The sequence below is a fragment of the Podarcis muralis genome, chromosome 11, assembly GCF_964188315.1.
Source record: "Podarcis muralis chromosome 11, rPodMur119.hap1.1, whole genome shotgun sequence".
Lineage (NCBI taxonomy): Eukaryota > Metazoa > Chordata > Lepidosauria > Squamata > Lacertidae > Podarcis > Podarcis muralis.
The window spans coordinates 4694896-4719944 of NC_135665.1; the positions used below are offsets into that span (position 1 = coordinate 4694896).

The 25049-nt window shown below is 52.0% G+C and overlaps 1 protein-coding gene across 7 annotated transcripts in view; it reads left to right on the forward strand.

The window, feature by feature from the left end:
* The first annotated feature begins 1560 nt into the window (after nt 1-1560).
* Nucleotides 1561-25049, forward strand: part of LOC114606269 (glutamate receptor ionotropic, NMDA 1-like) — a 36189-nt gene continuing 12700 nt past the window's right edge. For 3 of the 7 annotated variants that reach the window (XR_013394602.1, XM_077936002.1, XM_077936001.1), the window contains exons 1-18: nt 1561-2007; nt 4596-4730; nt 5379-5555; nt 8049-8111; nt 9388-9488; nt 10241-10362; nt 10544-10718; nt 11140-11284; nt 11432-11515; nt 12137-12272; nt 12567-12694; nt 13319-13483; nt 13828-13946; nt 14799-14911; nt 15308-15456; nt 15664-15821; nt 16805-16966; nt 17571-17680. Coding sequence is in view for 4 of the 7 variants with exons in the window: in XM_077936002.1 (XP_077792128.1) it covers nt 1759-2007; nt 4596-4730; nt 5379-5555; nt 8049-8111; nt 9388-9488; nt 10241-10362; nt 10544-10718; nt 11140-11284; nt 11432-11515; nt 12137-12272; nt 12567-12694; nt 13319-13483; nt 13828-13946; nt 14799-14911; nt 15308-15456; nt 15664-15821; nt 16805-16966; nt 17571-17680 (2491 nt within the window). In the remaining 3 variants the exon portion in view is untranslated. The remainder of the gene's footprint in view (nt 2008-4595; nt 4731-5378; nt 5556-8048; nt 8112-9387; nt 9489-10240; nt 10363-10543; nt 10719-11139; nt 11285-11431; nt 11516-12136; nt 12273-12566; nt 12695-13318; nt 13484-13827; nt 13947-14798; nt 14912-15307; nt 15457-15663; nt 15822-16804; nt 16967-17570; nt 17681-25049) is intronic. The other 4 variants (XR_013394601.1, XM_077935999.1, XR_013394600.1 and 1 more) reach the window with 2 other exon arrangements.

Genomic DNA, 25049 nt, shown 5'->3' on the forward strand with positions numbered 1-25049 from the left:
ATAATCCTGTATCGGTGGGATTTTTCAACTGGATCTGGGGACTAATATATAATTGTGGGGTTTTTTTGGGGGGTGTTATACACACACACACATATTAACATATTATAATATATAATTATAATATATAATTGTGGGTTTTATGGGGAGTTATTATAGTATCATTATATGTGTGTGTGTGTGTGTGTGTGTGTGTGTGTGTGTGTGTTTGGGGGGTTATTATAATATTATATATTTGTGTGTGTGTGTGTGTGTGTGTGTGTGTGTGTGTGTGTGTGTAAAAAATATATATAATTGTGGGGTTTTGGGGGAGTTATTATAGTACCATTAGATATGTGTGTATGTGTGTTTTGGGGGGTTATTATAATATTACACACACACACACACACATATATATATATATTGTGGGTGTTTAATATATAATATAATATAATATAATATAATATAATATAATATAATATAATATAATATAATATAATATAATATAATATAATATAATGTAATGTAATGTAATGTAATGTAATGTAATGTAATGAAATAATATAATATAATATAATATAATATAATATAATAATAATTGTGGGTTTGGGGGGCATTAATACACACACACACACACACACACACACACACACACATATACACATGTATATAAAATTGGGGTTTTTTGGGGGGGGTTATAAACATATAAAAGTTCAAGAGAAATCCATATAACATATAAATGTTATATATCCATATAAACATATCAATCCATATAAAATCGATGTATTTTATTGCTGTTGTTGGACTGCAACTCCCATCACCCCTAGCTAGCAAGGCCAGAGCTCAGTGATGATGGGAGTTGTAGTCCAACCACATCAATAAAATACCTGCACTATATATATATATGCAATGCCATATACCAGCCTTTCTCAACCTGTGGGTGCCCAGATGTTGTTGGACTACAAGTCTCATCACTCCTAGCTATCAAGGCCAACTGAAGAATATTGGGGGGGCATATTCTATAAAGATTTGGGGGCCCCGAATCTCTTTAGCAGGGAAGTTTGGCTTTCCTCCACCCCTGCTTTGTACATTGGGGGGGGGGGGGCACATCCTAGGAAGGTTGACGGGGTGGGGGGAATATCTTGAGCGGCCACCCTGCTTTGTATAATGGGGGGCACATCCTATAAAGATTTTTTGGGGGGGCGGCCAATCTCTTGATTTCCTCTGCTCTCCCCCCCCCCGCGATTTCTCCTGCCCCCCACCCCGCTTTTATCTAACCCTCCCCCCTCTCCCCCTAACCCCCCCCCCCAGCGACACCAAACGCCGCCGCATTGGCCGGCCGCCTCTTTTTCTCCTCTCCCGCGCGCGGCCGCGCGCGCGGGTGCGCGCCTGTCTTTGCAAGGGGATTTCGGCGCGGCGGACAGCGCCATTGCGATTTTTGGGGGTTTTTTGCGGGGAGATCCTGCGGCTGCTTGCAAACGGGGGTGGCAATTCAACACCAGGGACAGCGGCGGTTTTTGCAGGAGGGCCCCAATTCAGCAACAGGACGTCTTTTTGCAAGGGGCGGGGGGCGATTGGCTGTGACTGTTTTTTGCCAGCGGTGGCAATTCAGCACCAGGGACAGCGGCCTTTTGCAAAGGGCCAATTCAGCACCAGGGACAGCAGCCGCCTCTGCTTCTTCCACAGGGCCGCTTCAGGACCACGGACAGACCCTCTTGCGTGGCAGTTCTCCGCCGCCTGGGGGGCCCTTGGGCTGCGCCGGGCGACGGTGGGGTGACCGCCATGCGCCTCCTGCTGCTGGCCGTGCTGCTGTGCTTCTCGGTGGCGCGGGGGGGCTGCGAGCCCAAGGTGGTGAACATCGGGGCGGTGCTGAGCACCAAGAGGCACGAGCAGGTCTTCCGCGAGGCCATCAACCAGGCCAACAAGCGCCATGGCACCTGGAAGATCCAGCTCAACGCCACCTCCGTCACCCACAAGCCCAACGCCATCCAGATGGCCCTCTCCGTCTGCGAGGACCTCATCTCCAGCCAGGTAGCCGCACCGCGCCGCCCAAGAACCGGTTGGGGGAACCCCCTAGGGACTCCTCCTCGACGTGATGGGCCAAGCTCTTGACCTGGTGGACTGGTTGGCCCCAGAAAGGACCACCTAGGGACCCCTGGATCCTGTGGACTGTGGGCTTGGGGTACCAGCATGGGAACCCGCAGGCCACAGAGATCAACCTAGGGACCCTACCGCCCTAAGGACTGGCCTAGGGACCCCATGGTTCTACTCAGGACTGGCCAAGGACCTCTTGACCCTATGGTCCAGACTGTGGGCTTGGGGCACCAACCTAGGGAGCCCTTGGCTTTAGAAACAAACCTAGGGAACCTTCAGCCCTAAGAGACGACCAGAGGCCCCTTGGCCCTACTATGGAGCACCCAGGGACCCTATGGATCAGGCTTGGGGGACCAGCCCAGGGAGCCCTTGGCTTTAGAAACCAACCTAGGGAACCTTCAGCTCTAAGGACTGGCCTAGGGACTTCTTGACCCTACTAAGGGCCAGCCAACAACTCCTTGACCCTATGAACCAGCCTCTTGGCTTGGGGCACCAGCCCAGGGACAACCCCCTCCCCCCCCTCTCTCTCTCTTTCTTTCTTTCTCTCTCTCACTCCCCCTCTCTTTATTTTTTCTCCTTCTCTGCCACCTCCCTCCCTCTCTCTATTTCTTTCTCTCCCCCCTTTCCCTCTTTATTTCTCTCCTTACCTCTCTCCCCCTCCCTCTCCCCCTCTTTCTCCCTCTTTTTCCCTCCCTCCCTCCCTCCCTCCCTTTCTTTTCCCCTTTTCTCTCTCTTTCTCTCTTTTGCTCTTTATTTCTCCCCCTCTCTCCCCTCTCTATTTCTCTACTTTTTACTCTTCCTCCCTCGCTCCCCTCTCTTTCTCTATTTTTTCTTCTTCTCTACCTCCCACTCCCTCCCTCTTTATTTTTCTTTCTCTCCCTCTCTTTCACTCTTTCCCCCTCTTTATTTCTCTCTCCCCTCTCTCGTTCTCTCTTTATTTTTTCTCCTTCCTCCCTCTCCCTCTCCCCTCCCTCTCTCCCTCTTTCTCACTCTTTTTCTATCCCTCCTTCCCTCTCTCTTTCTCTCTTTATTTCTCCCCTCTCTCTTTCTCTCCCTTATTTTCTCTCCCCCTTGCTCCCCCTCTCTTTCTCTCTTTACTTTTTCTTCTCCTCTCCCTGTCTCTGCCTACCCTCTTTCTTTTTCTTTCTCTCTCTCTCTCTCTTTATTTCTCTCCCTACCTTCCCCCCTTTCTCTCCCCTTTTCCTCCCTCTCTCCCCCTCTTTCTCTCTATATTTTTTCTCCTCCTCTCCCTCTTTATTTTTCTTTCTTTCTCTCCCTCTCTTTCTCTCCCTCTCTTTCCCTCTTTATTTCTCTCCCCACCTCTATCCCCTCTCTCTTTCTCTCTCTTTCTCTCCCTCCCTTGCTCTCCCCTCTCTTTTCTCTTTTTCTCCTTCTCTCCCGCCCGCCCTCCCTCTCTCCCTCTTACACACCCACATATTGGGACCTTAAAAATACCCCAACACAGCCCATTTCCCAAGGAACAAACCGGGTCCCCAAGTTATCAAATGGTGCTATTTTAGCCCCATTTATGTCTCATTTGGGATCTCCTTTGAAGCCACCCAAATTGCAGACCTGATCGACATTTACAGACTTCCTTCTTTCCCCAAACGGAGCAGAAAAGGCCATTTATAGGTGAAGCCAGCAGAGGGAGGAGGAAGTTTCCATGGAAACGCCATCTCAGTTGCTTCCATAGGGTTGGCTCCTTCCATCTATTGCTCTTCGTCTCCTTCTCGCCAGACCATTTCATCATAAATGGTCGCTGGAAGGGAAATGGCATTTAGGCCTTTAATGTGCGGTTAAGGAAATCATATTATCTTGCAATCTGGCTTGGCTGACTTCTCTCTCCGCCTGTCAAAGCCTGGGCATTCGAGGACGTCCATAATTTAATGGGAGAAACGTCGGAGGGGAATGGCTTCTTGTTGTTATTGTTGAGTTGTTTAGTCATGTCCGATTCTTCGTGACCCCATGGACCAGAGCACGCCAGGCCCTCCTGTCTTCCACTGCTTCCCACAATTTGGTCAAACTCATGTTGGTCACTTCGAGAACACTGTTCCACCATCTCATCCTCTGTCGTCCCCTTCTCCTTGCGCTCTCCATCTTTCCCAACATCAGGGTCTTTTTCAGGTACTCTTCTCTTCTCAGGAGGTGGCCAAAGTCTTGAAGCCTCAGCTTCAGGATCTGTCCTTCCAGTGAGCACTCAGGGCTGATTTCCTTCAGAATGGGTCTGTTGGATCTTCTTGCAGTCTATGGGACTCTCAAGAGACTCCTCCAGCACCAGAATTCAAAAGCATCCATTCTTTGGCGATCAGCCTTCTTGATGGTCCAGCTCTCACTTCCATACATCACTAGTGGGAAAACCATAGCTTGAACTATATGAATCTTTGTCAGCAAGGTGATAGGACATCCATAATTTCATGGGAGAAATGTCGGAGGGGATAGTAGGATGTCCATATTTTCATGGGAGAAACGTCAGAGGGGAATGTTAGGACGTCCGTAATTCCATGGGGAAAATGTCTCTCCCACAGGTCTACGCCATCTTGGTGAGTCACCCGCCGGCTCCCAACGACCATCTCACGCCGACGCCAGTGTCATACACTGCTGGCTTCTACCGGATCCCGGTCATTGGCTTGACCACGCGCATGTCCATCTACTCGGACAAGGTAAGCCCACAGCTCCTGCTGGTCGGGACCCGCCATTCTCCTGGACATCTGGCAGGAGAAGGCCTTGATACAGCCATTCGTTCTTCTCAGTAGTCAATGTCCATCTGTCCGTCTGGAGATCTTTCCCATTGGCTTCCTAAAGAGGCCCTTCCACTGCGCAAGAGGGCTGTTTTCCACAATGGTTCCCAGGTCGCCTTCCAAGGTAGCCCCATGGAGAAAGCAGGGCAGTAGACCAAGCAGATGGCCAGGTCTTGGATGGAGCTGGTATTAGAGATGTTCTTCCACCCCAGGGGAGGGATGTTCCTCAATCTCATCTTCAAGTCACCTTCCCATGGAGACAGCAGGAGATGAGCAGAGGATGGACCTCTCTGGAGAAGCAGGTGGGGTCTCAAGATGGAAGACCTCAAGAGGCTCTTTCCACCCCATAGGAGGGACGTTGCCCCAACTCCTTTCTAGGTCCCCTTCCAAGGTAGCCCCATGGAGAACGCTTTAGCTGAGCAGAGCATGGACCTCTCTGCAGAGGCAGGTGGGGTCTCAAGATGGAACTTCTCCAGAGGCTCCTTCCACCCCGTAGGAGGGACGGCGCTTCAACCCAGACGCCCCCGCTTGGTCCACAGTGACAGTCCCTCTGGCTCCTTCTCTCCCCAGAGTATCCATCTTTCGTTCCTCCGCACGGTCCCTCCTTACTCTCACCAGTCCAATGTCTGGTTTGAGATGATGCGCTTCTACAAATGGAACCACATCATCCTCATCGTCAGCGATGACCACGAGGGCCGGGCGGCCCAGAAGAAGCTGGAGACCCTCCTGGAGGAAAAAGAGTCCAAGGTCAGTAGCTTCCCGCCACCCACGCTCTTCTTGAAAGTCTCGCGCTTTGTCGTCCATGTGTAGATTGACATCTGTAAATACACCTTCTCTCTCTTCTTCCCATTGTTAAACATGACCCACATTGTGCTCTTAGGCGCTGGCCATCTAAGTCCCTGACCAAAGTTTGTTACTCTTTACTCATTTCACTTGCTTTGCCATGGTTGAAAAAAACTGAAATCTCCGACTACGTTAAAAAAAAAATGAAATCCAAAATCCAAAAGAGGCAAAAACGGGGAGACGAGGGGGGAGACGTAACCTGGAGCTGGGCCAAAAACCCATTTCCTTATTGGAAGAGAGTGTCTAGGAGAGTAGGCTTGGATCACGGACTTGGGAAGGAGCTGAAAGGGTTGTGTGATCCAACCAAGGCAGGAATCTCAACATAGAATCATAGAGTTCGAAAAGACCTGGAAGGGTTGTCTGGTCCAAACAATGCAGCCAACTCAACATAGAATCATGGAATGGTTGTCTGGTTCAACCAAGGCAGGAACCTCAAGATGGAATCATAAGTTGGGAAGGAGCCACAAGAGAGACTTGTGAGGCAGGGATAGGCAGCTCCCTTTACCTGCTTCCTTCCTCTTTTCCAAAGAAGCTCATGGTCAACGCAACAATCTGATCAGTCATAATGGTCATAATTTTGTCATCTATACCCCCACCCATCAGACTGGGTTGCCCCAGATGCTCCAACATCTAGAAGAACACCATAAAAGGTCCAATCGTCCACAACTTCCCCCAATCCGAGCTTCTCCTGAAGATCCAATTCCTTCTCTCCTTGGTTGGGGGCCTGCGTGGCTCCATCCTCTCCGACATTTCTACGGTGGAAATGGCGGAGCGGGGCTTTGAAGCTGAGCCTCCTTGGCGCGTGGTGTGAGCGGTGGCTCCACGTCAGCCAAGCCAACATATATGGGTAGCGTTCCTAGATCAGACCAAAGGCAGGACATCCGGTCTATGGTCCTCTTCTCAGTGGCCGTCGAGAATCCTGCAAGGAGGAAGGCGCTGAGGGTGGCGGCCTTGCCCCCACTTTTCACTTCAAGCGGCCAGCATTCAGAGGTCTACCAACATTTGGGAAGAGGGACAACCCACCATGCCCTCCAACATTTCTCCCATGAAAATGTCCAGCTGCCCTCAGAAACTCGCAAGGTACCTTCACCGATTTAAAGGAGAGGAAGAACTTGCATGAAGCTCCAAGGAAACGTCCTAGGAAACCCCCATAGGAGATCTTGTAGGAAACGTCTTAGGAAATTTTGTAGGAAATTTAATAGGAAAACCCCATAGGAAACCTGGTCAGGAACCCCCATCAGAAACTTTTTAAGAAGCCCTTTTTAGTAAATTTATAGGAAACCTTGCCGGAAAGTTTGTAGGAAATTTAACAGGAAATACCTGAAGGAGCGTCTCCACCCCCATCGTTCTGCCCGGACGCTGAGGTCCAGCGCCGAGGGCCTTCTGGCGGTTCCCTCATTGCGAGAAGTAAAGCTACAGGGAACCAGGCAGAGGGCCTTTTCGGTAGTGGCGCCCGCCCTGTGGAACGCCCTCCCATCAGATGTCAAAACGATAAACAACTACCTGACATTCAGAAGACATCTTAAGGTTCAGAGAAGTTTTTAATGTATGATATTTTAGTGTTTTTTGGTTTCTATGGAAGCCGCCTAGAGTGGCTGGGGAAACCCAGCCAGATGGGCGGGGTACAAATAATAAATTATTATTATTATTATTATTATTATTATTATTATTATTATTATTATTGAAACTTAATAGGAAACTTTGTAGGAAAAAATTGCAGGAAATTCAACAGGAAACTTTCAAGGAAACTTAATAGGAACCCTTGTAGGAAACTTTGTAGGAAACCTTGTAGGAAACTTAATAGGAAACTTAATAGGAAACCTTGTAGGAAAGTTAGTAGGAAACCTTGTAGGAAACTTAATAGGAAACCTTGTAGGAAAGTTAGTAGGAAACCTTGTAGGAAACCTTGTAGGAAACTTAATAGGAAACCTTGTAGGAAATTTTGCAGGAAAACTTGTAGGAAACTTAATAGGAAACTTTGTAGGAAAATTTGCAGAAAATTTAACAGGAAACTTTGAAGGAAACTTAATAGGAAACTTAATAGGAAACCTTGTTGGAAAGTTTGTAGGAAACTTAATAGGAAACTTTGCAGGAAACTTAATAGGAAACCTTCTAGGAAACTGCAGGAAACTGAATAGGAAACCTTGTAGGAAACTTTGCAGGAAACCTTGTTGGAAACTTAATAGGAAACCTTGTTGGAAAGTTTGTAGAAAACTTTGCAGGAAACTGAATAGAAAAGCTTGTAGGGGTTTTCCCCCGCTCCTCTGTTACGCCCCCCCGCCCCGGATCAGGAGGAGTTGGATATGGGATTTGCTTTGAGTGCCCGTCTTTCTTCTTTCAACTGTTTATAATCTTCTTCTGTGTCTGCATATTTTCTCTGTGCACATTATCCATCAGAGTAAAAAAAGGAGCTTTGACAGCCTCGAACCGCTATCCTTTGACAACAAGCGAGGACCCAAGGTATATTTGCATGGAAATGCACGCCGCCCACCAACCTAATGAGCAAAAAAATTAAAATAAAAAATTCATAAAATTCATCAATCAGGCCGCCTAGGCCCAAGGGCACCCCACAAAAAATAAATTTTAGAGAGATATATGCATATATATTATTTTTTTAAGGGGAAAAAAATAAAAATGTCTCTGGAGCCAGCAAGCAGACTCCACTGGTGGTTTTTTTTGGGTCGCACGTTCTTTTCCGTTGAGATATGCTTGGTTTGAGCTTGAGTTTGAGGAGCAATCCCATCCTGGACGTCTTTCTTCGGAAGACCATGCATGTGGAGCCAGAGCGAATTTGCGAGTTTATTCCCCCCCCCCCTTGTTTCCCCCTGGACCATCTGATTCCCCCTTCCTGTTCTCCTCTTCCTGCTCTGCCCCTTCCTGTCCCAACAGGAAATGCGAGATGCTCACTTCGATTCCCTTGCAAGGCGGACCCCTTGCGTGTTTTTCCCCTCCCCCTTTCTCACCTTTTTGTTGTTGTTTTTTTAAATTATTTTTTTGGGGGGGTCTTATGGAAAAGCAACAGGCATTTGAGCAGTCAACTACATTGCGAAACCAGCCAACCAACCAATATATGGATATGTGCAGTCGCCGCCCGAGGGGCTCCCTCGCCGTCGCAAAGACCGTGACAGCGGAGTGAAAATGGCAGCTCGGCAATTCACGATACAGCGGGGATTCTGCAGAATTTGCAAAAAAAGGGGGGTTTGCAAATTTTGGAAAAATTAATTGCAATTTTTGCAAGAATTTTTTAAATTTTTTTGCAAATTATGCAAAACATTTTTTTGAAAATTTTGCAAAACAAACAAATAGCAAGAAATCAATTTGCCATGGTGGGTGGAATCACTTTGGCGGCCGCTGTGTATCCCTATATATGCCTTTTTTCCGCTTTCCTGTTCCAATGCACGACCTTCGTTTGGGGCTGGAGTGACTTCTGTTTGCATGCCCAGTGCAACAACAAAGAAAAATGATTCTTTTTTAAAAATAGAAAATCAAATAAAAAATTAGATTTTTATTTTTTTAAGGGGGGTGGGGAGGAAATGAACCCCACCAGGAGAAAAGAAGAAAAAAAAGAACGGGGGAGGAGAGAAAAAACCGAGGAAAAGAAATGAGGAACAACTGAGTCCTTTCCAGGTAGACCTTGGAAAGAGAGAAGGAGGTATCTTTCTGAGGAAAGCATGGCTCTCGCATGGGGGATCGCGGCCCAGCCAACTGACCTCATTTGCTCGTGCCAACCTTGCAGGCCGAGAAGGTCCTTCAGTTTGAGCCAGGCACCAAGAACGTGACGTCTCTCCTCCTGGAAGCCAAGGAACTGGAGGCCAGGGTGATCATCTTGTCTGCCAGGTGAGGGCCGGCCGGTGGGGCGGGGTTGGGGTCAAGTGAGTGAAGGCGACCCCCATTTTCCCCTCGTTCAAACTCCTCCGATGTTTTTCCCACAGAATTATGGACGTCCTACCATTCCCTCTGAGGTCTGTCCCATGAAAATAGGGACTTCCAATTCCATCCCTTCCAGAATTTATCCCATGGAAATAGGGACGTCCTACCACCCCCTCCGACCTTTCTCCCATGAAATTATGTACATTCTACCATCCCCTCCGACATTTCTCCCATGAGAATAGGGACCTCCTATTCCATCCCTTCCAGAATTTATCCCATGAAAATAGGGACGTCCTAGCATCCCCTCCGACGATTTCCCCATGAGAATAGGGGTGTCCTATTCCATCCCTTCCAGAATTTATCCCATGGAAATAGGGACGTCCTACCACCCCCTCCGACCTTTCTCCCATGAAATTATGTACATTCTACAATCCCCTCCGACATTTCTCCCATGAGAATAGGGGTGTCCTATTCCATCCCTTCCAGAATTCATCCCATGAATATATGGACTTCTACCATCCCCTCTGCTGTTTCTACCATGGAATTATGGATGTCCATCACCCACTCTGACATTTATCCCATTAAAATGCTGACGTCCTACCATCCCCTCTGACGTTTCTCCCATGGAAATAGGGACCTCCTATTCCATCACCTCTGCCATTTCTCCTACCGAAATACGGACGTCCTACCATCCCAACAGCCTTCTTCTCTTTCTCCAGTGAGGACGACGCCACCACTGTCTACACGGCCGCAGCCAAAGAAAACATGACAGGTCCCGGCTACGTCTGGCTGGTGGGGGAACGGGAGATCTCCGGCAATGCCCTACGCAATGCGCCAGAAGGTAACCTGGGACCCCTCCCCATGGTCCAGCTGCCCCATGGTTGATCACCCAGTGGTGCTCTCCTTCCCTTCTCTAAATCCATTCGGAGGTCTCCGCCCTGCAGTGGGTTGGCCTGGATGTCCTCTGGGGTCCCAGCCAACCCAGTCCTCTGTCTCCGCCCCCCACCCCACTCCCGTCCCAGGTCTCATTGGTTTGCAGCTCATGAACGGCAAGAACGAGTCAGCTCACATCCGGGACGCGGTGGCCATAGTGGCCCAGGCGGTCCACGACTTGTTTGAGAAGGAGAACATCACCGACCCACCCAGGGGGTGCGTGGGGAACACCAACATCTGGAAGACGGGGCCACTTTTCAAGAGGTAAGAGCGTCCTGGGCACCTCGGACCTGGGTTCTTTATGGAGGGGGTGGTGGGATGTCTGTAATTTCATGGGAGAAACATCAGAGATTACTGTAGGACATCCGTAATTTTGTGGTATAAACGTCAGAGGGGATGGTACGATGTCCGTATTTTCATGGGATGAATGTTGGAGATGATGGTACGATGTCCATAATTTGGTGGCATAAATGTCAGAAGGGGTGGTAGGGCGTCCATAATTTTGTGGGAGAAACATCAGAAGGGGTGGTAGGACATCCGTAATTTTGTGGTATAAACATCAGAGGGGATGGTAGAACATCCGTAATTTCATGGGAGAAATGTCAGAGGGGATGGTAGGACGTCCGTAATTTCGTGGGAGACATTTCCATCCCTCCGCATCCCGATCAACCCGCCTTCTCCCCAGGGTACTGATGCAGACGAAGTACGCCGAGGGTGTGACGGGCCGGGTGGAGTTCAATGAGGACGGGGACCGCAAGTACGCCAACTACAGTGTCATGAACCTGCAGAACAACAAGTTGGTGCAGGTCGGCATCTACAACGGCAGCCATGTAAGTATCCCTGGATGGGAGGGCCCTGCCTGGTCTGGGGGTCAGACTGGCTGACCTTTAGGGGTCCCATTCTGACTCTATGGTCATTTAACAGGGAAGGCTGGTAGAGAAGGTCTGGTCCCAACCTTTCTCTCCTCACCTCCGCAGTTCCTGCCCAACGACCGCAAGATCATCTGGCCAGGAGGAGAAACCGAGACGCCCCAGGGCTATGAGATGTCTACCAAGCTCAAGGTATCGTCTCTGCTCCACCTCCCTCCCTCACTAATGTCAGTCTGGTGAGGAACAGTTGAAGGAGCTGGAGAAGAGGAGAGCAAGAGATATGAGAGCCACCTTCAAACATCTCAAGCTGATTGAGGGTCTGGAAGCCGAGTCTTAGGAGGAATGGTCAAAGAAGATGGCTCTTTTTAGCCCAGAAAAGAGGAGGCTGAGAGGAGATGTTAGGGCCACTTTCGAAGATCTCAAGATGATTGAGGGTCTAGAAGCCCAGCCTTAGGAGGAACGGTTGAAGGAGATGGAGAAGAGGAGATATGGGAGGCACCTTCAAACATCTCAAGATGTTTGAGGGTCTAGAAGCTGAGCCTTAGAGGAAAGGTTGAAGGAGATAGCTCTCTTTAGCTCAGAAAAGAAGAGGCTGAGAGGAGATGTTAGGGCCATCTTCAAACATCTCAAGATGTTTGAGGGTCTAGAAGCTGAGCCTTAGGAGGAACGGTTAGGAACTTAGGAGGAGATGGAGAAGAGGAGACCAAGGAGATATGGGAACCACCTTCAAACATCTCAAGATGGTCGAGGGCCTAGAAGTTTAGCCTTAGCAGAAACGGTTGAAGGAGATGGCTCTCTCTCAATCTCTTTCAGATTGTCACCATTCACCAGGAGCCATTCGTCTACGTCAAGGAGACCCTGGCCGATGGCAAGTGCAAAGCCCTCACCAACAGCACCGGTGGCTTGGTGCAGCAGGTCCTCTGTACGGGGCCCAACGAGACCATGCCGGGTATGTCTCGAACCCACAGCCGGGGCGTCGGGTCAGAATCTCCCCCGCCAAGCGTCTCCATTGGGCGGCAGGCGTCTCTCCTTCTTGGGAGGGTCTGCACTGCATGGTGGAGATGAGATCCTCTTAGTCTAGACCAGGCTCCTCCAGATGTGGTTGGCCTACACCTTCCATGATCCTTAGCTAGCAGGACCGGTGGTCAGGAACAATGGGGAGGTGGAGCAATTGAGAAGGTCCTCTCCGTTGGGGACCTTCTGGAACGGGCCTCAGTGGTCCCCCTTTCTCCTGCCCCACCAGGCCGCCCCAGCGTGATGCTCTGCTGCTATGGCTTCTGCGTTGACCTCCTGATCAAGCTGGCCAAGACCATGAACTTCACTTACGAGGTCCACCTGGTGGGCGATGGGAAGTTTGGCACGCAGGAGAGGGTGAGCGGGCCTCGGGAAGGCTGGATGGGCCACCCTCCAACTTCTCAGAAGACCTCCGAGGGTCCAGCCCCTTGGCCAGGGACAGACAGACGGCGTCCCATTGAAAAAGGGGATCTGTGGGAAGTCGTTCCTGGAACGGTTGGCTGTCCGCATTGGCTTTCTGCCCACACTGGGGTGACCTGAGGAACCTTCAGGAGAGGCCTGGAGGGTTGTCCATTCGTGAACTTGCTTCCCATAGCTTCTTCCTGCTATCCCCTTTGACATTTGTTCCATGAAAATATGGACGTCCTACCATCCCCTCTGAGGTTCTTCCCATGAAATTATGGGCGTCCTACCATCCTTTCTGATGTTCTTCCCATGAAATTATGGACTTCCTACCATCCCCTTTGACGTTCATCCCATGAAAATGCAGACGTCCTACCATCATCTCCCACATTCATCCCATGAAATTATGGACGTTCTACCATCACCTCCCACATCCATCCCATGAAATTACGGACGTTCTACCATCATTTCCCACATTCATCTCACGAAAATACAGACGTTCTACCATCATCAACGATGCTCATCCCATGGAAATATGGACCTCCTTGCCCTTCTCACCCCGGCTCTGTCTCACCACAGGTGAACAACAGCAACAAGAAGGAGTGGAACGGCATGATGGGGGAGCTCTTGAGCGGTCAGGCGGACATGATCGTGGCTCCTTTGACCATCAACAATGAGCGGGCCCAGTACATCGAGTTCTCCAAGCCCTTTAAGTACCAGGGACTCACCATCCTGGTGAAGAAGGTGGGTAGACATGGCCAACGACCATTAGGCATCACTGTGCCCTCCAGAGGGCTTGGTCCGCAGAGGTGGCCACTCTCTGCTTTGGTCAAGCCTTTCCATTGTCCATCTCCTTCCCTTTGCAAAGTCCCGATGGAATTTCTTGTGAATATAATATAATATAATATAATCAGCATCCATTCAAAGCCACCCATATATGACATCAAGCTCCATCCTTGAAAGGCCTGGGAAGAAGAGGAGAACCATTCTCTTGCCACGATCTCCTCAACCTTTGTGAGGAACCCTAAGCAGCCCCTGCCGGGGTCTTCCCCCGGCTGCTGACGCCCACTTCGGGTTCTCCGTTGCAGGAAATCCCCCGCAGCACCTTGGACTCGTTCATGCAGCCGTTCCAGAGCACCCTGTGGCTCCTGGTGGGCCTCTCGGTCCACGTGGTGGCTGTGATGCTCTATCTCCTGGACCGTTTCAGGTAACTGCGGCCACCCCTTGGTCTTCCTGGTCTTCTCCACCACTTCCTCCTCCTCCTCCCTCTACCCCTTGGTCTTCCTGGTCTCCTCCTCCTCCTCCTTTCTCCTTCCTTCTCCTCCTCCCACTCCTCCCGCTCCTCCTCCTCCCTCCTCCTCTTTCTTCCTCCTCCTCCTCCTCCTCCCTCTACCCCTCCTTCTACCCCTTGGTCTTCCTGGTCTCCTCCTCCTCCTCCCTCCTCCTCCTCCCTCCTCCTCCTTCATTCTCCTCCTCCCTCTATTCCCCCTCCCCTCCTCCTCCTCCTCCCTTCTCCTCCTTTCTTCCTCCTCCCCCTCCCCCTCCTCCTCCTCATCCCTCTAACCCTTCCTCTACCCCTTGGTCTTCCTGGTCTCCTCCTCCTCCTCCTTCCTTCCTTCTCCACCTTCTCTTTCCTCTGCCCCTTGGCCTTCCTGGCCTCCTCCTCCCCCCTCTACCCCTCTTTCCTCTACCCCTTGGTCTTCCTCGTCTGCTCCTCCTCCTCCCAGAGGAGCAAGGAAAAGTTATCCAGCTCTGCTTCCTCCTACCCATGAATGGGGGCAGGGACAAGGAACTGGACGGGCTGTTCCTCAAGACGTCACCAAATTACGTACCCATCAATGATGCAAAGGGACCTCTGTCCACTGACTTTGCATCACTTATTCCACCTGCGAACGACATGAGGGAAACCGAGGAGTCCTCGAAGTTCCGCCCTCTGCCCACCCTGGACTTCTGGAGTTCCTCGCACCCGTGAGGTCCAGAAGCTTCTTTCCACAGGGCAGCTTCTAAGACCTGCTCCTCAACGGACGGCTGACCACTGGCCCCGCTTGCTCTCTTGCAGCCCCTTCGGCCGCTTCAAAGTCAACAGCGAGGAAGAGGAAGAGGATGCCCTCACCCTGTCATCTGCCATGTGGTTCTCCTGGGGAGTCTTGCTCAACTCTGGCATCGGAGAAGGTGAGTCTCTCCAGTGGGAACGATCTGGATGGGTCCGTCTGTAAGAGGCTGCAAAGCAAAGGCTGGTGCCACCGACCCCATCTCATCTTCTCCGATATTTCTCCCATGAAAATAGGGAGGTCCCACCATCCCCTTTGGCCTTGATAAAAATAGGGAGGTCCTACCATCCCCTTTGACATGGATGAAAATATGGAGGTCCTACCATCTTCTCTGACCTCCGTCACTTCTCCCACGAGAATAGGGATGTCCAACTCAGCTTCTTCCCCTCTGGGTTCTTCCCCAGTTAGATGGTCTTCTCAAGGGGTGGCACTAGAGAGCTTGGGTGAGGTCTATCTCCCCAGGGTTTCGGTCCTTCAGACGCTTGAAGACCATCCAGAGCTGCCCTATCTCTTCCAGGCGCTCCCCGGAGCTTCTCCGCACGGATCCTGGGGATGGTGTGGGCTGGATTCGCCATGATCATCGTGGCCTCTTACACTGCCAACCTGGCGGCCTTCCTGGTGTTGGACAGACCCGAGGAACGGATCACGGGCATCAATGATCCCAGGGTAAGCATGGAAGGAGAATACCAAGCCTCTGACATGTCTCCTATGAGAATATGGACGTCCTACCATCTTCTTTAACATTTATCCCATGAGAATAGGGACGTCCTACCATCCCCTCTAGCATTTCTCCCATGAAATTAGGGACATCCTACCACCCCTTCTGACGTTTCTCCCACCAAAATACGAACGTCCTACCTTCCCCTCTCCCAGCTGCGCAACCCATCCGACAAATTCATCTATGCCACGGTCAAGCAGAGCTCGGTGGACATCTACTTCCGCCGGCAGGTGGAGCTCAGCACCATGTACCGCCACATGGAGAAGCATAACTACGAAAGCGCCGCAGAAGCCATCCAGGCCGTCCGCGACAAGTGAGTCGGACTCCTTTGACTTTTCCGGGCGGGTGGGCTGGGAGGACATGGGGGACCAATGGGGAAAGAGGCGTTGGATTATGGGATTCCGTTTTTATATTTATTTTTCAGCCAGGTAATTTCCACGCATTTTGACAAATTAACAACCCACTGATTTGAAGCCAATGCAAAGGCGAAGAATTCTTGTGGGAATTTGGCTGGCATTTCTAATAAATTGTTTGGCTGCGATTTCTAATAAATTTTGCTGGGATTTCTAAGAAATTTTGTTGGGATTTCTAAGAAATCATCTGGGATTTATAATAAATTTTGCTGGGATTTCTAAGAAATTCTGCTGGGATTTCTAAGAAATTCTGCTGGGATTTCTAAGAAATTGTTTGGCTGGGATTTATAAGAAATTCTGCTGGGATTTCCAAGAAATGTGGCTGGGATTTCTAAGAAATTGTTTGACTGGGATATCTCAGAAATGTTTGCTGGGTTTCTAAGAAATTTTCCTGGGATTTCTAAACAAAATGTTTTGCGGGGATGTCTAATAAATTGTTTTGCAGAAATATATGAGACATTTTGCTGGGATTTCTGAGAAAATGTTTGGCTGGGATTTCAAGAAATTTTGCTGGGATTTCTAAGAAATTGTTTGGCAGGAATTTCTAAGGAGTGGTTTGGTAGGATTTTTAAGAAATGGTTTGGCAGGGATTCCTAAGGAAAGGTTTGGCGGGATTTGTAAGAAATGGTTTGCAGGAATTTCCCAGGAATGGTTTTGTGTGAATTTATTAGAAATGGTTTGGTGGGTATTTCTCAGGAAAGGTTTGGCAGGAATTTCTCAGGAACGAATTTGCTGGGATATCTGATCCTTTCCTTTCGGGACCGCTTCATCCTGCGAAAATCCTCCATCGGAAGAGGGGGAGGGAAGGCTTCTAGAATTTGCCGGGAGCGCTGAAGTCGACCCCCTTTTCCTGGTTACTGTTCCCACTTGTGTCTCCACCCAGCAAGCTCCATGCCTTCATCTGGGACTCGGCTGTCCTGGAGTTCGAAGCCTCCCAGAAGTGTGACCTGGTGACCACTGGAGAACTCTTCTTCCGGTCTGGATTCGGAATCGGAATGAGGAAGGACAGTCCCTGGAAGCAGAACGTCTCGCTGGCCATCCTCAAGTCCGTACCCCCTCCCCCACCCATGGGAATGATCCGGGGAAGGGGGTGGGATTGGAGAACGCAGGACCCTCCGAGCATCCTGGATCAATCCCGGAATTTCCCTTTCCCACTCTGGAGAAGAAACACGAGAGGACCTCTTTTCATGGGAGAAAGGTCCAGGCATCCCCTCTGGGGGAAATCGGGAAAATAGGATATCCGGGGTTCGAACCGGAAAGCTGCCAGCCCCTCCAAAGTTCCTCCCCCCAAAATTGGGGTGTTCCAGGATCAAACCAGAACCCCGCTAGCCCTTCCGACGTTCCTCACCCCCAAAACATCGGGATGTTCTGGGATTGATCCCAGAAAGAGGGAGTCCAGTTGGGCCTGACCTCCTCTGGGTTTGTCAGAGATGGCTGAGGAGCCTTTTTGGTCCAAGTTGGTCTCCTGGAGGACAGGAAGTGGTCCAGGGAACAGGAAGTGGCCTTTCCCGGGACTCCCTTGGGTCACCGTAAGAGATTTGAGGGTTGCGGGGCATGGCTTCAGCTGGCCTCCTGCCCCATCCCCCCAATCCATATTTTATTCAAGATGGCGGGACTCTCCACTTCAGCTCTCTCCTCCCGTCCCACAGCCTCCACGAAAATGGCTTCATGGAAGAGCTGGACAAGACGTGGGTGAGGTACCAGGAGTGCGACTCAAGGAGTAATGCCCCGGCCACCCTCACCTTTGAGAACATGGCAGGTGGGTTCCTGGACCTCCCCGTTCCCCCTGGAGCTCCCTCCCCTCAGGGATCAGAGAAGAAGGGGCACAAGGGACACCCCCACCACCCTGGGGGTCATCCAATCCAACCCAAGGCAAGGCACAAAATGTCCAGTGCTTAGCCCGGTTCTTAAGAATAAGACTATTGAGATGATGGTGATGGGTGATGGTGATGGGTGACGCTGATGGGTGCTTAGCCAGGCTCTTAAGAATAAGACTATTGAGTTGATGGTTATGGTGATGGTGATCATGATGATGATGATGAGTGCCAAACTTAGATTCACAAAATGTTTAGGTGCATATGTAGCCCGGCTCTTAAGAATCAGAATATTGAGATGGTGGTGGTGATGGATGATGGTGATGGGTGCTTAGCCAGGCTCTTAAGAATACAGTGGTACCTCGGGTTAAGTACTTAATTCATTCCGGAGGTCCATTCTTAACCTGAAACTGTTCTTAACCTGAAGCACCACTTTAGCTAATGGGGCCTCTTGCTGCCGCTGCACCGCCGGAGCACAATTTCTGTTCTCATCCTGAAGCAAAGTTCTTAACCCGAGGTATTATTTCTGCCTTAGCAGAGTCTGTAACCTGAAGCGTATGTAACTTGAAGCGTATGTAACCCGAGGTACCACTATAAGACTATTGAGATGATAGTGGTGGTGGTGATCATGATAATGATGGTGGTGATCATGATGATGATTGTCAGGGCTGCCTCAGGTCCCAGCTCACAAGAGACCAACGCCAAGTCCAGTTTATATACAAAAATGTTTATTGAAGTCCATTGTACGCTCCACAGCCGAGGGGCGCAGCCCCACGTCTGTTACGCTTAGACCGCTGAAGTCCCCTCTGAGTCAGTCCCTCCTCTGCACCAGTTTAAGAGGGCTGTGCTGCTCCACCTCTTCCTTTCTTTCCTTTTCCGCAGGGCCTCCTGCCCCCTGGGGTTTCGCCCCTCCTGGATTCCCCTGACGCTGAATCCCCAGACAGCTCTTCCCCCCTCCTGCGTGCTTTGGGACCTGGCTCCTCCCCCAGGCTCCCTGTTCTTCCGCGCGCCTCCACATTTGAACTTGGCGCGCGTTCGCAACCTCCAACCTTCCTCTTGACAGTTACACTACTCCCTGCACTACTCCCCTCCCTTTCCGGGAGGATGTCTTGCTCCGATCTTCCCTCCCTCTCTGCTTTCGGATCTGCTTCCCCTGTCACACTGGAATCTCCACCCCCCTCACTGCGCTCTGGCGGAGAAGCCGGTCCCGACTCCCAGCTCCCACTTTGGGTTCCCCTGCTGGTCCCCTGCTCCTGACGAGTCCCCCCTGTGACTCCCCTCGGCCTTACCACAGGCGCCCCCTTCTGGGAATCCTCCGATTCACTTGAAAGACTCATGGAATCCCTCAACTCATTGTCATCCTCTTCCTCGCTGTCCTGGGATTCTTCCCCCTCGCTCTCCGTCTCCCCCCTCACCTGTGCCTCTGTCCCTGAACCCCTGACATCCATCCCCCCTTGAAGCCCCCCCTTCCCCCCTCCCGCCGCTCGGGCGCAGGTTCTGGGAGCTCCGTCGTTGCGGGGGTAGATGCTGGGCACTGGTCGTCGACGTCGATCTCCTCTGCTTCCAGTTCAGTGTATGTGTGCTCGAACTCGGGTTCGTCCCCCAACTTGTCTGCGTCCTCCTCTCCCCCTGGTGCTGTTTGCCAAGGCCCCCTCAGCCACCTCCTGCGCCAGTCCTCTTCTGGTTGATCGTCCCACCAGTAAGAGGGGTCCGTGTCCACCCCCGAGCACGATCCCCTTGGAGGGCTCGATTCTGGCGTCGTCTCCTCTGCGGAGGAGAACCCCCGGAAAGTGCTGGCTGAAAGTGTGGGCGTAAAAAGCCAGTCGTCGAAATACTCGGCTGGCATGGGCCTGTGTGGGAAAAGGGCATGGAACTCGTCTTTGAGAAGAGGTTCCTCCAGAGCGTAGTCTGGCACCCAACTGTTGGCGCTGGCCGGGGTACCTTCTCTGGCGAGAAGATATTCTACTCCCTCTTCCCCCCATCTCGAGTCCAGAATTTCTGTGACCTCGTTGAGTGGCGTGGCTCTCGGTGACTCCCCCCCCCTTGGTGACTCTCTGCGTGGGTCTGGTGCCGTCCCTGACTCCTGAAATCTGTGTGGGGCCTTGTAGGGCGTGAGCACCAACCTATGAAAGACCGGGTGCATTCTGGAACCTTCCGGGAGGGTCAACAGAAAATCTACGGGATTGATCCTGGCCTCAACTTGGTACGGCCCTAGCTGCCTGTGTCCTAGCTTCTTCTTAGCTAACGACTTGGCCGGCATCGCTTGGGCTGCTAACCATACCCAGTCCCCCACCTGGATGTCTTCTCCTGCCCTCCTGTGCCTGTCCGCCTGCACTTTATAGGCTTGTTTAGCTAGCTCCAAGTGCCGCCAAAGCTCCTCGTGGACCTCCTGCAGTTCTGCTGCTAAATGGTCAGCTCCCTGCGGCTCCCCCTCCCCCGTCATCACCAACCCCGGGAAGGTTCTGGGATGTCGCCCATTGTTGGCAAAGAGCGGTGTCACCCCCGTTGATGCGTGCTTCGTGTTGTTGTAGGCAAACTCGGCCATTGGCAAGTAGTCCACCCAAGCTGCAGGTCGTTGATTGGCGTAACATCGCAGGTACTGCTGCATGATGGCGTTGACCCTTTCCGCTTGGCCGTTGGTCTGTGGATGTCTTGCCGACGCTAAGTTGATCTTGACGTTCAGGATACCTAGGACAGTGTTTCCCAACCTTTTTTGGGCAAAGGCACACTTGTTTCATGAGAAAAATCTCGAGGCACACCACCATTAGAAAATGTTTAAAAAATTAACTCTGTGCCTATATTGACTATATATAAAGTAACTCTCTTTAATAGGAATCAAATAAACACAAAGAAAGTATTTTATAATTACTTTATTATGAAATAGTAAGTAAACAGAAATATGAAAAATTATAAAATACTTTATTCAGTGCGCAACCTGGGCCTGTTTGGCTGAACACAAAGCTGATATTCTGGCTGGAATCGAAGAAAGACACACACGTAGCTCTTCGTCAACAGCTCTCAGTCTCTCTCTGTATTTAGTTTTTATAGCAAATGAAGGAAGAGTAAGCAGGCTGGGGTGGGTTAAGTAAGGGCTGAAAGTGCCTAGATGAAGTGGGGGAAGCTAGAGAGGAGGTACATTCTGACGTTTGAGGATAGACTAGGTTCTTTATGTGAATGATAGGTGAGTTATTTGACAGATCGAACTGAGAGCAAGGTGTGGCTTGTGTAGCTGGGGTGGACATGAATGTTTGGGGTGCAAACCCCAGGCCGGCCAGGTCCGAGGGAGGGCAGGGAGAGACGGGCCTGCCTGCCTCTGCCTGCGCTGTGGTGTGTTTTGCCCCGACGGACGGACGGACCGACCTGCCAGCTGTCTCCGCAGTAGCAGCGCGGACTGGAGCTCCGTCATTCTCCCCGCCGGTGCCCGGGGAGGGGAGTGTGGGGCGGCCGCTGTGGAAGCGACGGCGTGCTCCTCCTCCTCCTCCTCCTCTTGCCGGGCTAGAGCCAGCCGGCTAGCGCTCGCCCCTCCTTGCTCGAGCCGACCCCGCCGCCGGGAGCCTTCCTGTCCTCTCAGCGGCGGCGCCTCGCGTCCCTCGTCCGGGGGTTGGGAGGGGGCTGGGGGGGAGGAAGGGGGCAAGGGGGAGCAGCCGCCGCCGCTCCTGAGGAGATTCTGAGGCGGTGGCGGGCGACGCGTGGCAGAAGAGGAGGGGTCCCGCCAGCCCCGCGTTTCTCTCTCTCTCTCCCTCACGGAAACCTTCCCCTCAGCTTCTGCCGCTTTTTCTCTTCTTTCCCTCTTCCTTTTTTTTTTTAAAAAAATGAAAAATCTTTCCTTTCTCTCTTTTCCAGCCCCCCCTCCCCTCTTCACGGAATTTCACTGCACTCAGGCGCCGCGGCACGCAGGCGCACTGCTCGCTCCTCTTTCCGCGCAGGTGCCTTCTCTCGCTCTTTCGCCTCCTTTTCTTTCTCTCTCGATGGTCCGCCTACAAAGGAGCGAGGGAGGCGCCCGCCATGTTTGGATTTGCATCCAGCAGGAGATGCCACCGCCGCCCCGCCTCTCGCCGCCCAACTCGCCCGCCTCCCTCCCACGGCACACCAGGCAACGTCTCGCGGCACACTAGTGTGCCGTGGAACACCGGTTGGGAAACACTGACCTAGGAGCTTCTGCCAGAAACTGGAAATGAATTGGCGACCCCGGTCGGACAGGATGGACCGTGGCAAGCCGTGCACCCTGAATACGTGGTCTATGAACAGTTTGGCGGTCTGTTCCGCTGTCGCCACCTTCGAGCAAGGAATGAAGTGCGCCATCTTGGTGAACAAGTCTACAACCACAAGTACCGCCGTCTTGCCTCGGGAGCTGGGCAGATCAGTAACAAAGTCCAGCGCCACCCGCTCCCACGGCTGTAGTGGCGTCTCCAGCGGTTCCAGTAGTCCCGCTGGCCTCTGGTGCACTGGCTTGGACCTCTGACAGGTGTCACACCTGGCGACGTAATCCGCGACCTCTCCTCGCATTTGGGGCCACCAAAAGTCTCTGGCTACCAAGTCCGCTGTCTTCTCCTTGCCGAAATGACCCGCGCTGGGTACGTCGTGCAACTGCTGCAGAACCTTCGCGCGGAGATCGTCCCCCGGCACGTAGAGGGCACCTTTGCGAGTTAGCAGACCGTCGCGTATCTGGAACTCGTCGTCCCTCGCTGTACCTCTGCGCAGCTCTTCCATCTTGGATTGTGCAAACTGATCCGTTTGCAGCGCGCGACGCACCGCGTCCAGGTCCACGATGGCTGAAGCGCACGCCCACGCCTGCGGTGCGAAAATGTGCTTGGCTGCCAATGTTGCCGCTTCCTCGAGATATTGCGGTTTCCTGGAGAGTGCATCTGCTATGACATTGGAGTCTCCCGGGATGTACTCTATTCGGAAGTCGAAATCCGCGAAGAATTCCGCCCAGCGCATGTGCCTCTGGCTCTGGAGCTTCGCCGTGCGCCAATACTCTAGGTTCTTGTGGTCCGTGTGGACCTGCACGGTGTGCTTGGCTCCTATGAGGAAGTGCCGTCACGCTTTGAAAGCCACGTGAATGGCCAACAACTCCCTGTCCCAGATGGTGTAGTTCTGTTCCGACTTGCTGAGCTTCCGGGAATAGAAGGCACAGGGCCTCCAGTCCCCTTGCGGGTCTTCCTGCAAAAGGACGGCCCCAACCGCTCTGTCGGATGCGTCAGTCTCGACCCGCATGGGCCTGCCGGGATTCACGTGTAGCAGCTGTTCCTCGGATGCGAAGAGGCTCTTAAGTCTCCGAAAGGACTGCTCTGCCTGGTCCGTCCAGGTGAACTTCTTCTTTTTGGAACTGAGAGTGTCCGTGATCGCTGCCGTTTCTTTCGCGAAACCCCTGATGAATTTGCAGTAAAAGTTGGCGAAACCGACGAACCTCTAGACCTCCTTCCGATTGCGCGGGCTCTTCCAGTCCAACACCGCGCTGTCCATGGCTAGTCCCTTGTCGGATAGCCTGTAGCCCAGGAAATCCACCTCCTTTACGTCGAACTGGCACTTCTCCAGTTTGGCGTAGAGCCTGTGTTCCCGTAGTCTCTGCAGGACCTCCTTTACGTCCCTCTCGTGAGCTTCCTGCGATTCCGAAAAGATCAGGATGTCATCGAGGAAGCATACGCACTTCTTGTAGAGGAGTCCCGCTAGCACGGGGTGCATAAATGCTTGGAAACAGTGGGAGCCATTTTGGAGACCAAAGGGCATAACTCTGTATTCATAGGTGCCCAACGGCGTGAACATGGCCGTCTTCCACTCATCGCCCTCACGCATGCGTATGAGATTGTATGCTCCGCGTAGATCCAACTTGGTGAAGATCTTCCCCTTCCTCACCGTCGCTAGCAGGTCGTCAATCTTGGGCATGGGAAAGGCCTTGGGCTTTGTCATCGAGTTTATGGCCCGATAGTCCACAATGAGTCTCTTTTGGGGCGTGTCCTTCTTCTTCACGAAAAACACAGGACTGCCCCCCACTGCTTTGGATTCCCGGATGAATCCCCGCTTCAAATTGTGCTCTATGAACTCCCTGAGTTCTTGCATCTCATCCTCAGACATGGAATACAGCTTGGCAGTTGGCAGCATCGCCCCTGGTAACAAGTCAATCGCACAGTCGTAGGGCCGGTGGGGTGGCAACTGGTCAGCTTCCTTTTCGCAGAAGACCTCCAAAAACCCCTTGTACTTGTGGGGGACTGCCTGCACCATGCCGAGGTGTAACTGCCGCCCTTCCTCCTGGCCCTCCTCCTCCTGGCCTGTCTGGATGCAATGTTGTGCGCAGTAAGATGAGCCAAAGGTGAGTTGCCGCTGGTACCACGCTAATGTTGGACTGTGTCTATCCAGCCAGCTCATGCCTAACACTATAGGCGTGTCTGACAGGCGGGTGACATTGAAGCTAATGACCTCGCGATGATTCCCAATCTGCATCACCATGGGTGGCGTCTGTTGTACAACTTGCCCGCCCAGCAACTTCCTGCCATCGACCGTGACGACGTTCAGGGGCAGTGTGGCTGGTAGAAGCGCTATGCGATGCTGCTTGATGAACTGCACCCCCACGAAGTCCGCGTTGCTGCCGGAATCTATTGTAATGGGGACTTCCAGGGTGGTTCCATTGGGCAGCTGGAGCGTTGCAGTGAGCTGCACCACTGGCTTGGGTGGTAAGGGGTCTGTATGCTGCAAAATCACTGGGGACTGCTTTACTGACTCGCCTGGCTGAACCCCAGCATTTCTGCTTCCAGCCAGGCACTGCCGTTTCCCTGAAACTGCTCTCCGTGAAGCACCTCTTCTGTTACTGTTGCTAATGCTGCAGTGTGCTTCTGGAGCCTCTGGGGACACTCTTTGGCCATGTGTTGCGCACTGTCACAGATGTAACACTTCCTGCTCCCTCTAGGAGGCTTCGCCTTGACTGCACCGGACGCTGGGGCTCCGGCCGCTGTTTGAGCCTTCGCACCACCAAGCTCCATCGGTTCCTCCCCCTGCCTCAGCAGAGGCGAGGGATGCGCACGGCCCAGATCCCTGGGAATAAAGGGAGGCGCTTTAGCTGGTGCGCGCACCTGGCGACCCTCTTCACTGTGCCAAGGACGTTCTTCGTGCCGCACTCCAATCGTGAGTGCCCTCTGCACGACGTCTGCTAGGGTCTGAGGTCTGTCTCCTCTGGCCAATTCATCCTTTATGGAGCCATGGAGCCCTTCCCAGAACAAATCTCTCACTGCTTTGGAGTCCTTTTCCCAACCCAGTACGTTCAGCAATGCAAAAAAGCGAGAATGGTACTGACGCACTGTAGCTTTGCCCTGCCGCAAT